We start from the raw sequence: 16,397 nt of genomic DNA on the forward strand, positions 1-16,397 counted from the left end.
AAAAAAAAAAAAAAAAAAAAGCTTTTTCCAAAGAGAAAGTAATTAAGGAAAAAAAAAGAAAAAAATTTAAAAAAAAAATAAAATGAACGAAAAAAACTGAAAAAAAATTTTTTTTAAAACGTAACATAAAAAAAGGATAATCAAATTGATAAAAGAAAAAAAAAAAAATGTAAAAATTTTATTTTTAGAATTTTTATTAGCACGTTTACGTGTAAATATATATTATTTTTCAATGAAAATTTTATTAATTCATATTTTTAAGAAATTTGTTTACACTAAATCATTTTCATTAATTTTTTCAATCAACACATATATTAGATAGATCAAAAAAAAAAAAAAAAAATGAATAATTTTAATCCCTTTTTTATTTTTCATTATAGAAATTTATATTGACAAAAAATGGATAAAGAGGAAAATGTATTCTTTGTGTTGCTGTTGATGAATTTTTATTCTGACATATTTCTTTAATAATTTTATCTTCAGAAAATACAAGTAACGATAAAATGTTATTTGGTAAACTGTAAGAATATGTGTTATTTTTATATAATACATAATTATTAGAAAAAATACAATTTTCGCTGTTACACAAAACTTTTACATTATATTCAAAATAATAATATAAAAAGTCTCCTTTTATTTTATGATCATAACATGACGGTTTATTTAAAGTTTTCATTTGTACTTCTAATAGAAATAAACAGTGTTTTCTACTTATACACTCATATAAAATATTGGAAATTGTTTTTTTTAAAATTTTTTCAACAAATTCATTTCTCCTACCTACATAATCAGAAATCCATATCTTTTTAGTTGTTCCTTTATTTTGGTTGCATATAAAATCTTTCAACTGATTTGATTTTAATAAAAAAATATTGTGAATATTTTTTTTATCATCATGATATACTGCTATTTCAAAAAAAAAATTACTTTGTGCGTTAACAGAAGTAAATGTGTTTTCAACTTTATCATAATCATTCCACTCCCCTTTTAAAAAATATTTATTTTCACTTTGGCAATTTTTTGCATTATTTTTTTTGAAGTTTAAAATATTGAATTCATATAAAATATCTAAAAAAGTTATATCAGAAACCACCCTATTTTCATCAATTATCATTTCAAATATATTTTTATTAAACCATGAAAAAACATTAGAATTATTCACATTCTTACTTTTGTCAAAGTTTATAAAATTTATAAAATTAGAAATATATATTATATTATTCTCCTTTATATCTCTAATAGGAATAAAGGTATTTTTCTCTACAAATGTATTATTATTTTCTTTTTTAAAGGGGTTATAATTTTTTAATGGAGATTTGTAAACTTTATCATTACTATTTTTGGAATTAATGCTTTCCTTTTTTAAATCACATTTATATTTTTCACAACTATTTGCTATTTTTTCTTCGTCAATTGAAATATTTATTCTCATAATTTTTTTTTTATTATTTATATTGGTTTCTTTTAATTCCATATTATTCTCTTTTTTAATATTAAAAATCATTTGAGGTGTATTATCTCTACAGTTTCTTTTTAAAGGCCACTTATTAGAACAAAAATTATTATGCAATTTTTTTTCATTATTTGAATGATGTAAATTATATGAATCATTAAAAGGAACACAACTTGAATATATACTATTTTTCCTTTCTTCTTCATTCATGCTCTTATTACTTAAATCATCTAAATTTTTATTTTTCTCGTTATCATTAATATCTTTATAATTATTTACATTTTCGTAATCTGTGTGATTTTGGCTATTAAACTGAATACTGTCAATATATTCATTGTAAGTATTACTACGATAATTATTTATATAATCTAAATTATTGTATTTATTACTTACATATAATTTATTCATAAGTATAGCATTATTATTATGATCATTATTACACATATTAATATTATTTTTTAATAAATCACTGTTATTGATAGATGTGCTATTGTAATATCTATCACACATATTATTTTTATTATTCATATGATCGTAATAAACATCATTATCAATACTTTTATCCATAAAACTGCTTCTATGTTCTTGTATAAATATATCTTTTTCAATATTATTTTCCCTATTTAAAAAATTATTATATTTATTAATATTATCAATATTATCTAATCTTATATTATGGTCTTTTTTAATATCTTTTTTGTTGTTGCTACTATTTTCTCCTTCATTAGAATATTTTTTCTTTAATTCACAATTTATCTGCTTATAATAATTTATTTCATCAGAATAAAATAAATTACTATAACTCTTTAAACGACAATACTTACTATGATCTTTTATTAGAGATACATTTTTTGGATCATGATAGTTATTATTTTTCAAATAATCATAAATAAATCTGAAAAAATAACAGTTCATCAAATTAAAAGAAAACGGATTTAAAAAAAAATTCTTATTAAAAGGATGTTTATGTGATTTCTCAAAAAGAAATCCTTTTATATTATGCATATTACTAATTGTGTTGTATTTAAAATTTATGTAGTTACAAGTAATTGTTTTATTAAGATGTATATTATCAACCTTTCTATCCTTATTTTTCTGAGTAAATTCAGAAAATAAATTTTTATAACCAATTTTATGTAAATTACAAAATTTATCATTTCTAAAAAAAAGGTAAATATATTTATAGAAAAATTGATTTAAAGTATTAAAATTTATTTCTTTTATGTGATTGATATAAATATTATAATTTTTTATCTTTTTGTAGTATTCATTATTTTTAATTTTTTCATTTTTTAAATCACTATTTTCACTATTATTGTATTTTTCATCTAGAGCATATTTTTGTTCCTCTTTATTATTTCTGCAATTATTAGATACATTATTATTATATTTATCTTTTTCATATTCATCGTAATACATATTTATATTATTAATTTTTCTTTTTAATATTTCCTTTTGTTTTTTTATGAAAAAGTCACTCTCTTTTTGTATTTCTAATAAAATTAAATTTACTAATTTAGATGATGGCCTACTTTTAATATTGGGGTTTAAGCATAAAAAAGATAATTTTGTTAATTTCTCAACTAAAAAATCAGGAAAATTAACACTATAATCTAAAACAGAATAAATGGATTTATAATCGTTCATATTTATATGATTTACTAAATAATCGAATACATTTTCATCAGTTTCACTTTTTTGTTTGTTGCAATATATAGGACATTTCTCATTTTTATTATAAATACAATTGTAGTTCTTTCCTACATGAATAGCTGGAGATTTTGAAACTAGCATTTCTAATATCAATGCCCCAAAAGAATATATTTCTGTCTGTTCATTTATTTCATGAGTGGATATATAATACGGATCTGCATATCCAGGGGTACCTATATAAAAAGTATATATTTATAACAAAAATGTTTTATATATTTTTATACATATATATTTATATGTATTTTCATTTTTTACCTCCAGTCAAATTAAATATATTGTTGTTATTTACATAAACAAATGAGAGACCAAAATCTCCTAGTTTAGCATTAAACTTTTCATCTATTAAAATATTTGCGGATTTTAAATCTCTATGATATACGATAGGAGAAGATGTATGTAAATAACATAACACATTTATTATTTGAACTAAAATATTTACTCTAACACTAAAAGATAAAAACATAGGATTGTGATTTTCAAATGTGTTACTTTGAAATCCAAAATTTTTAAAAGAACTTGGACTTAAAAAATTATTTAGTTTATAAGATAAAAAACAATTATTTGAATGACTAGAATATTGATTTTTAGGAGTAAATTTATCGTCAAATATTGCATTTGAATAACTTGTTTCTAAATTTTCTTTATTTTTAGAATTATAAAAATAATAATGATTAAATAAAAGAGTCCTTAAATCTCCTAAATTAGCGTATTCATAAATTAAATAAAAATTATTTTTATTCATTGCATAACCTAATAAAGATAAAATATTTTTATGTCTATATCTACTCATAATTATAATTTCATTTTCAAAACCATTGTTTTCATTTTTTTTCAAGACTTTTATTGCAACATTAATACAGCCTTTTAATATTCCTTTATACACAGTTCCATTTCCACCTTTGGCAATTTTATTTTCATCAGAAAAATTATTTGTTGCTTCAACTAAATCATCGTAGTTATATCTGTTAGATAATATTTTTAAAGGAATATATATGTTTTCCTCATTTTTACTTTTTAATTTAGATTCACTTTTTTTATAAGTTATGTCATCCTTTTCTTCTTCGTTAATGTCTTCTTTACAACTATTGCTTTCTTCATCATGTATATTTAAAATATATTTATCATAAGTATCAAATGTTTCTATATATATAAATTTTCTATCACTGTTATTATTTTCTTCAATCTTTACATTTTCCTCTTTTTTATTATGATAATTCTTTGATAAACTGAATCTTAAATATTCTTGCTTTTTTTTTTCTATTTTTTGTTTAAATACATCAATTGCACCTTTTTCAATATTTGTTTCTTTTAAAGGATAATACTTTTTGTTCATTTTAAAAAAAAAAAAAAAAAAAACTAAAACAAAATTTTATAAGGAATAATAAGATAACGAAACAAAAAAAAACTGAGAAGTATAAGAACAAAAATAGAAATTGTAATATAAACAAAAAAAAAAAAAAAAATACAGAAACAAGTAGAAAAAATAGAATAATAGGAATGTGTGTAATATAAGAACGACAATGAAAAAAAAATATTATGATATAAAAAAATTATATAATCGAGGAGAAATAAAATACATAATAATAATTTAAATATATATATAAGAAAAATAAAGGAATGTTTAAAACAAAAAAGAAAAATTCATATAAAATAAGAATTTAAAAATTAAAATTATATGTATTATCATTATTCAAAATTCATATAATATTTTATTTAATTTATCCTAATTTTAATTATTTACTATGTTTATATTTTTCACTGATTTAATTCGAAACTATTGAATTACACATATGTTTACTATTTATCAATTTATATTGTATTAAAATATATGCCAAGTTAAATATTACTATTTTTTTGTAATAATTAATTTTTATTTCAAATTATTTAATCTAATTTACTTTTTTTTTTTTTTTTTTTTTTTTTTGTTGTCTAGTAACCATTTCCTAAAACATGTTGCATTAATATATGCTATTAGAAAAATTACTTTCCTAATTTATCTCTTTTTTTATTTCATTTTTCTTTTTTTTTTTTTTTGTAATAATAATATTGTCTTTATTGTCTTAAATTTTTACTTTGTTACAAAGAATATTTTGTTATTTTATTTTTATCTTCTTTTTTATTTCGTAATATAAATTTTTCCTAAAATTTTGCATTGATTTGAATACCAAAGACAAAGAAATTAATCCATATTTGTTGCACGATTCACTTTATAGTGTTTTTTTTTTTTTTTTTTTTACATTAAAAAAAAATGTATGAAAAGAAAAATATTAAGAAAAAAAAAATAAAATAAATAAATTAATAAACCATATATATTGACAATTACGATTATTTTAAGATTATCTTAAAATTTATTAAAAAATTAATATTTTTTCGATTTCATTAGGAATAAGAATGAATTATCTTCCAAAGAATTATGAACATAAAAGAATACAAAAAGAATAACCTATTTTAACATATTTTAACTTATTATTTCAAAAGGATTAATAAATATATAATATTTTAAGTTGTTTTTCTTCAATGATATAATTATATAACTTGTTTATATATAGTATTTATTAATTTTTTTATTTCCTAAAATAAGAAACCATTGCATGCATTTTTTAAAAATTCGACTAATTTATGCATGTGCGATTTTAACAAAATAAATACGTTACACATTTTACTTATTTAAATGGTTCTCATATTTTGGAATATTTTAGACATATAAATTTAGTTTGATTCTATACTTTTTATTTTATACACCAATATTACATATAATTAAAAATACAGGTTATTAATTATTCAAAAATATATGAGTGACATGCTAATAATATATGAAAAACTTAATGAATTGTTTTTTTTATTTATAAATTATATTAAAAAAAAAACTAAAAATATTAATAATAAAACCATATTTATTTCAAAAAAAAGAAGAGATTTTTATGTTTGGAAAGTTATGAAAAGTTTATTATTATATATCAAATACAACATTCCTTAGTATTTCATATTCATATAAATCTTTTGTTTCTACTATTATTATTACATTATATATTTAATTAAATTGGATGAAATTTAAAAACAATTAATGTTACATATTTAGATATTTGAAAACATAAAAAAGTTCTTTTTTTATATATTAAGTATTTTTCTTATATATAAAATATCTCAATAAAAAATAAGAGTTTATAATTCTTTGTTGTTTTTATTTTTATTTAGGTAAGAACTTTTCAATTTTAATAAAATATTTAAACTTGAGTATGTATATTTTTTTCAGTGAAAATAATCACACATAAAAAAACACATTTCTCACTGAATAAAAAAAAAATTTACTTTTATAAATATATATATATATATATGATTTAATGAAATTTACTTAATTATCTAAATTTTAACTTTTTAATACTGTTATTATAAAACAGTTATAATACTATCCAAAATATGTAATAACTGTAATTTAAAAAAAAAAAAAAATGAATATTAACTTAAGAATGATTTTTTTTTTTTTTTATGTTTTGAAACTGTAAAATATTTTATAAATTATTCAAATTTATAAAATTAAATGAATTATTATGAAATGTAATTTCTTTTTTTTTGTTTAAGCAAAAGTTTCAATAAAATACAATGTTAATTATTCTCTTCTTATATTTAACGATCTCTTTATGTAAATACATAATTATTAAATATTAATATTAGATGAAAAAATTTTATTCATCATAAGAAGTATTAAATTTGTGTAAATTTACAATTATGCACACACTCAACAAAAAAAAAAAATACTTTTAGTTAAAAGGATATATTATAACACTAATATTAAAAAAATATCATTAAAATTAAATAATTTTAGAACAATATTTTTAATATTAATTAATAATAATAATTATAAAACTAAAAAAAATTGAAACAATTTTCTTCTATAGATAAAACTTGTAATTTAATATAACATTAATAATATCTTATCCTTAATACATAAATTAAAAAAAATAATTCTTAATTAGTTCATTATAATACATCCATTTTTCTATATTGTAATTTTAATTTTTTTTCTTTAAAGAATTATATATATAATTATGAAAAATTAATTAAATTATGAATATTTTGTAAGTATTATATCAATAAGTAATTTTTCTTAATCATAAAATATATAAAAGTTTCTTCAATGAAGAGAAAAACAAGTATATTAAAAGAGAGTAATATAAAGACATTCAATACTTGTTTTGATAATATAGATTTAAACTTGGCTTCTTTAAAAGATCAAAATTTAAAAAATGGACCAGAATTTTCTTTTTTTTACGAATATGCTCATGATAGGTCAATCCTCTCTCTTTCCTTAGATGAAAGTGGTAAAAAAAAAAAAGAGTAACAAAATATTAAGTTAATGGCAAACAAAAAAAATTTAATCTACTTTTATTTTACTTTTTTCTTTTTTAACAAAAATAGCGACCTTTTATGTATATATTTTAAAAATGTCTTATATAGCAAATGTCTTTAAAATATGTATTTGTATAGAAAAAAGCAATTTGTCTTTTTATTTATAATACTTAAATGCAAATTATTCTTTTAATTTTTTAAATAAATAAATGAATTTAAGTAAATTTCTGTATTTTTTTTTATATGGATTATATATTCATTTTATTCCATTTTATTTATTATTTTTCTATTTTTTTTTTTTTTTTAATAGGAACTTATATGGCAACAGCTAGTACAGACCACTCAATACGCGTACACAATATAAAAAATTTATCAACAATAAAAGAATTATATCATAAAAAGTGTGGTCATTATGATTGGGTAAATCAAGTGTTCTTTACTAAAAAAAATGAAATTCTTTCAGGTGGATTAGATGGAAAAATATGTTTATGGAATACTATCTATTTGTGTAAAATTCCTAAAGTTAATAAAATTATGAACAGTTCAGAATACTTAGAACAACAAAAAAAAGTTGAAGAAGTAAAATTTAAAGCTTCTAACAATGCAATTATTTGTAAAGAAATGTATGCGCATCATTCTACAATTAGTGATATGAAATTTGATAAAAAGAATGAAAAATGTATCACTAGTAGTTATGACAAAACATTAAAACTTTTTGACATCAAAAAATTTCGAGAAATGTCTATATACAAAGGTAGTCATTTTTACCCAATAACAAAATTTTTATGGTTACAAAACAAGATTATATCTGGAGACAAAAATGGAACGATATGCGTTTTTGACGTTGAATCTTGCCAAGAAATATTTAATGCGAAATGCACACACAATGGAAACATAGGGGCAATGAATTATTTTTATTTATATAAGAATGGTGATGAAAATTTCATTAAGAATTCTATTTTAAATAGAGAAAAAGAGAGAAATTTAAATTTACAAGGAAATCATTATAATGAAAAAAACAATTCAAAAAAAGATAGTGATAAACCTATTATTCAAAATAATATTAATACAATAAATTCAGATTATTTATTCGGTGAAGAAAACTGTTATTTAAATTTAAATAACGAAAAAATACCATTAATAGTAACAGGAGGTCAAAATGATGGTACAATAAAAGTAAGAGATTTTCGAATTTTTCATAAATATATAAGCTGCAAAAAAATACATACAGCCAGCATCAATTGTATTATAACTTATAATTTAAATTATAAAACTTATATTATTTCATGTTCAGCAGATGGTTTTTGTTATCAATTTGAGATTCAAAGCATATGTTCATCCAATTTGAATAATTACTTGAAAAAAATATGTGTTAATGAGCCAATTTTATCAGCAAAATATATTGGAAACCACTTAGTTTTGATTGGTTCTTCTTTTGGAAATTTATTTTTGTTAGATTTTTCTGATTGTTCAAATAATAAATTAACAGATCAACAAAAAAACTTAACTGGAAAAAATGATATAAATCAAAATATTAAAAATTTTGTTGAAAAACCAAATATATTATATGATAAAATTAATAGAGATATATTATGGGCTTTTGGTACTTGTAAAAAAGGAGGAATTAATTGTATAGAATGCATTTTTATTTATGATTCTAAAAATTTATACACAAATGAATTAGAAATTTATAGTATTATAGCAGCAGGTGATGATGGTGTACCAAGTTTTTTATTTATGCCGAACTCTTTTACATAAAGAAAATGTTTATGTACACTATTCAATTCTTATCTATTTTTCATTTCACCTCATTTTTTTTATATTATTATGTAATAGATTGTGTAAATTTATTTTTATAAAAATATAAAAACGTAAAAGAAATGTTAGAAATAAAAATCACAAAGCAAAAGCAAATTTTGTTATAGCTTAAAAAAAATAAAATGTATTATATAAATTTTAAATGTTACAAAGAGTTTTAAAATATAAAGAAAAATATATATTTATGATTTGGGTACTTTATTAAATTGATAAAAATATTTTTGTAGTTTTTCATCTTCTTCTTGTCTTACATGAAATATATTTGATAATTTTGGTATGCTAAATGTATCATGTAATAAATTATGTGGATTCAAAGGTTTACATAAATTATTTAAACATAAAAATAATGACAAAGAATTATAATTTTTTATGGATGGCAATAAATGAGTGCTCTTGTATATTTCATAAACATGATAATTTGCTAAAGAAAATTTTTTTAACTCAAAAAAACTTTCAAAATAAAATCTCAAATTATCAGTAAAATAATTTGAATAAATAGAATTCTTATATTTGTTTATCTCTTTTTCCTCTTTTTTTTCTTTTTTTAGTGTTTTATTTATATATTCAAAGGAATCTATCAATGTATGCTCGTTTTCTATTAAAAGTGAAATAAATTTTTCTATTTCTTTTTGTACACTCCTATTTGGTTTTTCATAAATAAAATTATTTTTCTTCATTAACTCATAATCTTTTTTAATAAAAGGAAATTGAGTTAAGGAATTCAAGGGTAACTCATAAAAATGCAAAAATGATTTACATAATCTTGAATTATTTAATAGAATTGTATTGTTTGAATTAATATTTTTTAGAAGTACATTTTTCTCATGAGACTCTCTTTTTAAATTTTCTTCATTTATATAAGTCATGAAATAAAAAAATAAATTAAAAGATCTAAATAAAAACATGTTAATTAAATTGCTTACTTCTATATTAGAATTTATTTTTTTGCATATATATTCATCACAAAGACAATCATTTTTAGATAATTCCTTATTAATTTTTTTTTTTTTTTTTAAAATATTATATAATATATTAAAAAAAATAGAATATTTATTAATTTCATTCCTCTTTATATTTTCTAATATGTTCTCATGCAATTTCTTTTTTATATCTTCATCATTACATAATAACCTTCTCAATGAAACAACAGATGGTTTATACTTCTGCAAAAAATATGAATAACGCATTAATTTTTCTTTTTTGTTTAATATATTCTGAATATAAACATAACTAATGTTATGTTTTTTTATGATAATTCCTATTTCATCATAGTTATCATTAGATTGAAGATATCTATTTATTTTTAATAATATTTTTTTAAAAAAATTTATATAATCCAAATCATGCTTAATAAAAATTAAATCGCCTGTATTTAAACTTAAATCAATTTCGTAATCTGTAGTATATCCCCATGCTTTCCCATAAAAATAATGTAGTGCTTCATTTTCATTTTCATCATTTATAAAGAGAGAATGCTTTTTTAATTTCTCATTATTTTCTTCATTTTTTATAATATTTTTATCAAAATTTTTTAAAAACAAACTTTTGTTTAATCTTTCATTTTCTCTAAATTTTCTTATTCTATTAATTTCATTAAAAAACAAAACACAAAAGGGAGATCCACATATAAATACTTTAAAGAAAAACGAACCACTTGGCATAATTCTTTAAAACGAAAAAAACAAAAAAAAAATATATATTTATTTCTCTTAAACAAAAATCATATTTTAAAAAAAATAAAATAAAATAATGGTCTTTAAAAAATTTTCTTTTTTCAAATACATTTTTCGAAATATTTTTTCAAAAAATTCGCTTTTTATATTTCAAAGGCTATTAAAAAAAAATTATATTTTTAGTAAACAAAATACATTTAACTTTAGAAAAACCAAAAATAATACTTTTTTCATTTATATTTCTTATGGTATTAAAATTAATCATAACTTTACAATAATTTTTCTTTTATTCATTAAATATTACATATCTTTATAACAGTTAATGGGGGGAAAAAAAAAAAAATCACTACTTAACACTTTTCTTTATAAATCATTATAACAACTTAACAAAATATAACAATAAAAAGGAAAATAAATAAAAAAAAAAAAAAAAAAAAAAAAATGAAAAAGTTAAAATGAAAAATTTATTAGAAAAATTTTCCACTATTATATAAAAATGAAAACGTAAATAAATATATAAAATAAATATTATCAAAATTTAAACTCTTCTGATAATAAAAAAATAAGAAAAGCTCGCGCTAAAACCCATTAACTAAATTAAGAAAATTATGATGATGTTTCTTCATTAGTATCATTTCCTTCTTCAGATGAATCTACATCTTCCTAAAAAAAAAAAAAAAAAAAAAAAAAAAATTTTAAATAATGAAATAATCAAATGAAAAAAATTAAAAAAATAACATAGAAATTCTTTTTTAATCATACATTTTTTGGTTCACTTGGTCCTATTTTGAATGGATGTCTTCCACGGTTAGCATTAAACATTACTAATCCAATACCACCTATTAAAGCTGCTGATACTACACCCAAAGTTGCAGAAAGAATTTGTGTAGCCAATTTGTATCCAGCCTTGCTTTTTGTTATTTGAACTAATTCCTCATCCTTCTTAATCATATCAGCTAATAATTCTTGTACATCAACTAATGGTTCTGGTTCTATAAAATTTTGAATGAAAAATAAATATATATTATGCCATATATTTTTCTCAATTTCATTTAATAAATAAATTCAATCTTTATATATCTAATATATTTTTAAACTTACTTTTAGGTGATCTTTTTTTAATGGCATTTCCTCCTTCAGTTTTAATTTTACCTTCTAATGATTTATTAAAAAAAATAAAGAAAAAAACAAAGAAAATAATTGATAAGCGCTTCATTTTTATAAAAAGTAAGGAATAGTAAGGAATAATTTAAATGCACAATTTATTTAAAATTTTAATAAAGTTTTTATTAATAATTTTTTCTTAATTTTCTTAAATTTTGTATTTTTTACTTAATTTTAAAAAATTTTTTAATAATTAAATTGTAATATAATTTTTTTTTGAATTTCTTAAAACTTAAACCTTATAAAATTTTCGAATAAAATATATCTAGTAAAATTTATTTAAATAATATTTAATTTTTTCTTTACCTATCTTTTATTCAAAACGTATACACTATATATAGTAGAGTACTTAAATTTTTTTTAATTTTAAAAGAAAAAGATATCAATAAAAAAAAATTCTTTATTTTTTCATATTAAATAGATAACAAATTTATGCTATAAAAATCTATGAGATGCATTCTTCTTTATGTAAATTTGATCCGATATTGGTTTTTCTAAAAAAATTTAAATGCATGCAAGAAATACTTTAAGCTAGTATATGTGCCACTTCACTATTCTATTATATAACGTATAATTATTTATTCTTTATTAATAATTAAAAACAATTACTAAAAAGATTTTCTTTATAAATTATATAGAAATTAAAAAATTATTGCATTATTCTTTATTTTTTTTACAAAAAAATAAAAAAAATATAAAAAAAAAAAAAATAATACCTCAAATTATGGCATTTTAATTTTAAAAAAATAAGATGCATTAATACATAAAAGTATGTTATACTAATAAAATGTAATTATTTTTCCTTAGTAGCATGCATATAAAAAACATTAGCAAATTCCTCATATACAATAATTAAAATTATTATTTTTATAAACTTAAGTATCAATAATAAAAAGTAGAAGTGTATGAAATGTTCAATGGAACTTAATTTATGAGGATTACAGGATTTTTAATTAACTCAAAAATTAATATATATAAATAGTACTTTTATTATATATAAGAAATATAAATAAAATCAATAAAATATAGAAAAAAACAACACTTATAAATTAATAGATTAACAAGAAAAAAAAAATATATTAATAAAACAATTTATAAACAAGGAAAAATGTAAGGGTGAAAAAATATTTTGTATATTAAAAAAAAAAAATAATGAAAAACAAAAGCATTAATTGTTATAAAAATGTTAATCATACATTATTAAACGATATAATTTTCTTAATGTTTTTAGCGAAATCCATTTGAAAAAATAAAAAAAACACAAAAAAAAAAGGAAATTAACATTTTAAAAAAATGTAGTTCATAAATTAAATAATTTACATATTTAATTTTTAAAATATCTAATTCAGTGTAAAATATTACAAAAATTAATCATTGTATTTTGAAAAAATGCTACTTCATAAAAAAAAAAAAATAAAACAGGAAATGTATTTTCCAGTATATATGCTAAAAAAAAAATGATGTATTTTTAAAGTAATTTGTAATATTATATAAAAATTGTATAAAAAAATGTTCTATTTTTTTATAAGAAATTGAATATTTAAAAATAATCTGAAAAATACCATTTTTTGGCTCTTCCTTTTAAATGAATAAAAATCATTTAAATTTTAATTTTTAATTATTTTATTTTTATCATTTCTTTTTTTTTTTTTAATTATTTGGAAATTAAATAGTGTAAAAAGAGTATGGTTAATTTAAACATGTTCATTATATAAAATTTTCTTTATAAAACTACATTAGTTCTTTTTCATTAATTAATTTTTACTTAAGGTTTAATAAAATAAAAGAGTAAACAAAAAAAAGTAAAACATGAAAAAACTTTTAGAAAATTTATTCGAGACTGTTGAATTTGATGAGGAAACTGAATCTTATTTAAAAGAAAGAATAATTGATGAAAAAAAAAAAATATTAGAAAATGGTGTAGATTATTTTTATGATTTAATTTCTTCATTTTCTGATAAAAAAATAAAAAAAAGCAAAATAACAGAAATTTTTAATAAACACATAAAAAACTGCAATTTAGTAACTGATGAAAACAAAAATATTAATAATGAAAAACTATCAAAATCCTTAAACCTAAAAGAATATTGGAAAAATAATAATGTCATTGGATATAATGATCCCTTTTTAGGAATACATGAAAAACAAATTAACTATAATACAAATATCCCCCTAAGTGAAAGTATAAAAATAAATAAAGAAAAACAAAAACAAAAGCAAAAACAATTAAATTTATTTAATGAATGGATAAAAAACAAAATTAAAATTCCATCACCCGTAAGAGTACATAATTTGTTGCATTGTGACGATTTTAATAAAAACAAAACAAAAATTGAAAAAATGTATGATATTAAAATTGATAACTTTAATTTAAGCATTGGTCAGAGAAACTTACTAAATGATACTACTTTAAAAATAAATGTTATGAACAAATACGGACTTATAGGAAAGAATGGTATTGGTAAAAGTACATTACTAGCAAAATTAGCTAGGCATGAAATTGAAGAAATAAAAAAGGATATTAGCATAGCCTGTATTGAGCAAGATTTATTTCTTGAAGATGTTACTGTCCTGGAATCTGTATTAATGGTTGATAAACTAAGACATGATTTATTAAAAGAATTAGAATATCTTGAATCAATAAAAAGTAAAAGAAATGATAATGTGGAAAATTTATGTGATGAAATTAAAGGAGAAAAAAAGAAAAATGAAATAAGAAAAATGAATAATACGAAAGAGAGTGATACTGAAAATGTAGATGAAAAAATATTAGATATTTATGAAAAATTAAATAGTATTTCTTATTTGGAAACAGAAAAAGAAGCAAGCAAAATTTTATGTGGATTAGGTTTTGACTCTAATTTGCAGAAAAAAAAAGTTAATTCTTTAAGTGGAGGTATGAGAATGAGACTCTGTTTAAGTCGTATTTTGTTTAGTAATAATGATATAATACTATTGGATGAGCCGACTAACCATTTAGATATATACACAATACAGTTTCTAATAGACTATATAAAAAAATTAAATAAAACATGTATTATTGTTTCACATGACAGAGACTTTTTAAACGAAGTTTGTACAGATATTATTCATTTTCATAATAAAAAATTAACGTATTACTCAGGAAATTATGACCAATTTGAAAAAACTAGAATAGAACATTTATTACAACAACAAAGAGAATTTGATTCAATTGAAATGAAGAAAAAACATGTTCAAAAATTTATAGATAGGTTCAGATGTAATTCAAAAAGAGCATCACTTGTTCAGAGTAGAATAAAACTTTTAAACAAATTACCTATAATAAATTTGGAAAAAGAAGAAACTCCATTTAGCTTCTCATTTTTAGAACCATTTTATATATCCAATGTACTTATTAGGTTAAAAAACGTCTCATTTAAAAATTCAATGTTTAAAAATATTCAAATAAAAAAAAACGAAAGCATTATAATAGGTGATAATTTTAATGAAACTAATATAAAAATGAATGCAGAGTCACCTAATCTTACCACTACTGAAGAAATTTCAACTATCAATAACAATGATTACCAATTTAAACATGAGTTTTTATTTAAAAATGCATCATTTGAAGTGGATATGGACTCTAGAATTGCAATATGTGGTGTTAATGGAAGTGGTAAAACAACATTAATAAAAATTATTTTGAATTTAATAGATGTTTTTGAAGGAGAATTACATGTTAGCAATAAAGCAAATATAGGATACTATTCACAATACCACGTTGATAGCTTAAATCCAATTTTTAATTCAATACAACAATTACAATACAATTATTCAAGCAAAAATATAAAGGAAGAGGAGGCCATAAAATATTTTAATAAATTTAATATACCTACAAATATTTTATATGAGCCCATATATGTTTTATCAGGAGGTCAAAAAAGTAAGTTAGCATTAGCAATTTTAGCTTATAAAAACCCCAATATATTAATTTTGGATGAACCTTCAAATCATCTTGATATTGAATCAGTTCAAGCTTTAATTGTAGCTTTAAACTTATATAAAGGAGGAATTATTATTATTAGCCACGATACCTATTTAATAAAACATGTAGCCGATGAAATATATCATATAAATAATTGTACGAAAGAATTGGTTAAAATTAACTATGATTTTGATAAATATACAAAATTAATACTTGAAAATAAGATATAGTGCATATGCACATTTTACTTTTTTTTTTTTTCAACAAAATACTTATATATATG

The 16,397-nt window shown here is 18.9% G+C and overlaps 5 protein-coding genes across 5 annotated transcripts; 2 read left to right on the top strand and 3 right to left on the bottom strand.

The window, feature by feature from the left end:
* Nucleotides 1–364: 364 nt before the first annotated feature.
* TKL2 (tyrosine kinase-like protein, putative) lies at nt 365–4,499 on the bottom strand (the record flags this gene model as incomplete). Its single annotated transcript, XM_028672522.1, has 2 exons — nt 365–3,339; nt 3,422–4,499. 2 exons carry the CDS (start codon nt 4,497–4,499, stop codon nt 365–367), a joined length of 4,053 nt encoding a protein of 1,350 aa, XP_028529066.1.
* Nucleotides 4,500–7,301: 2,802 nt separating this feature from the next.
* PGAL8A_00348000 (WD domain, G-beta repeat-containing protein, putative) lies at nt 7,302–9,271 on the top strand (the record flags this gene model as incomplete). Its single annotated transcript, XM_028672523.1, has 2 exons — nt 7,302–7,485; nt 7,824–9,271. The coding sequence occupies 2 exons, from the start codon at nt 7,302–7,304 to the stop codon at nt 9,269–9,271; spliced, it is 1,632 nt and encodes a 543-aa protein (XP_028529067.1).
* A 242-nt stretch (nt 9,272–9,513) lies between these two features.
* Nucleotides 9,514–10,992, bottom strand: PGAL8A_00348100 (conserved Plasmodium protein, unknown function; the record flags this gene model as incomplete). The annotated part of the gene is made up of 1 exon (XM_028672524.1): nt 9,514–10,992. The coding sequence occupies one exon, from the start codon at nt 10,990–10,992 to the stop codon at nt 9,514–9,516; it is 1,479 nt and encodes a 492-aa protein (XP_028529068.1).
* A 618-nt stretch (nt 10,993–11,610) lies between these two features.
* EXP1 (exported protein 1, putative) lies at nt 11,611–12,220 on the bottom strand (the record flags this gene model as incomplete). Its single annotated transcript, XM_028672525.1, has 3 exons — nt 11,611–11,667; nt 11,767–11,996; nt 12,106–12,220. The coding sequence occupies 3 exons, from the start codon at nt 12,218–12,220 to the stop codon at nt 11,611–11,613; spliced, it is 402 nt and encodes a 133-aa protein (XP_028529069.1).
* Nucleotides 12,221–13,977: 1,757 nt separating this feature from the next.
* GCN20 (ABC transporter F family member 2, putative) lies at nt 13,978–16,344 on the top strand (the record flags this gene model as incomplete). Its single annotated transcript, XM_028672526.1, has 1 exon — nt 13,978–16,344. One exon carries the CDS (start codon nt 13,978–13,980, stop codon nt 16,342–16,344), a length of 2,367 nt encoding a protein of 788 aa, XP_028529070.1.
* Between the last annotated feature and the right edge of the window lie 53 nt (nt 16,345–16,397).

This window comes from Plasmodium gallinaceum, assembly GCF_900005855.1.
Source record: "Plasmodium gallinaceum strain 8A genome assembly, contig: PGAL8A_v1_98, whole genome shotgun sequence".
In the NCBI taxonomy this organism is placed as follows: domain Eukaryota; phylum Apicomplexa; class Aconoidasida; order Haemosporida; family Plasmodiidae; genus Plasmodium; species Plasmodium gallinaceum.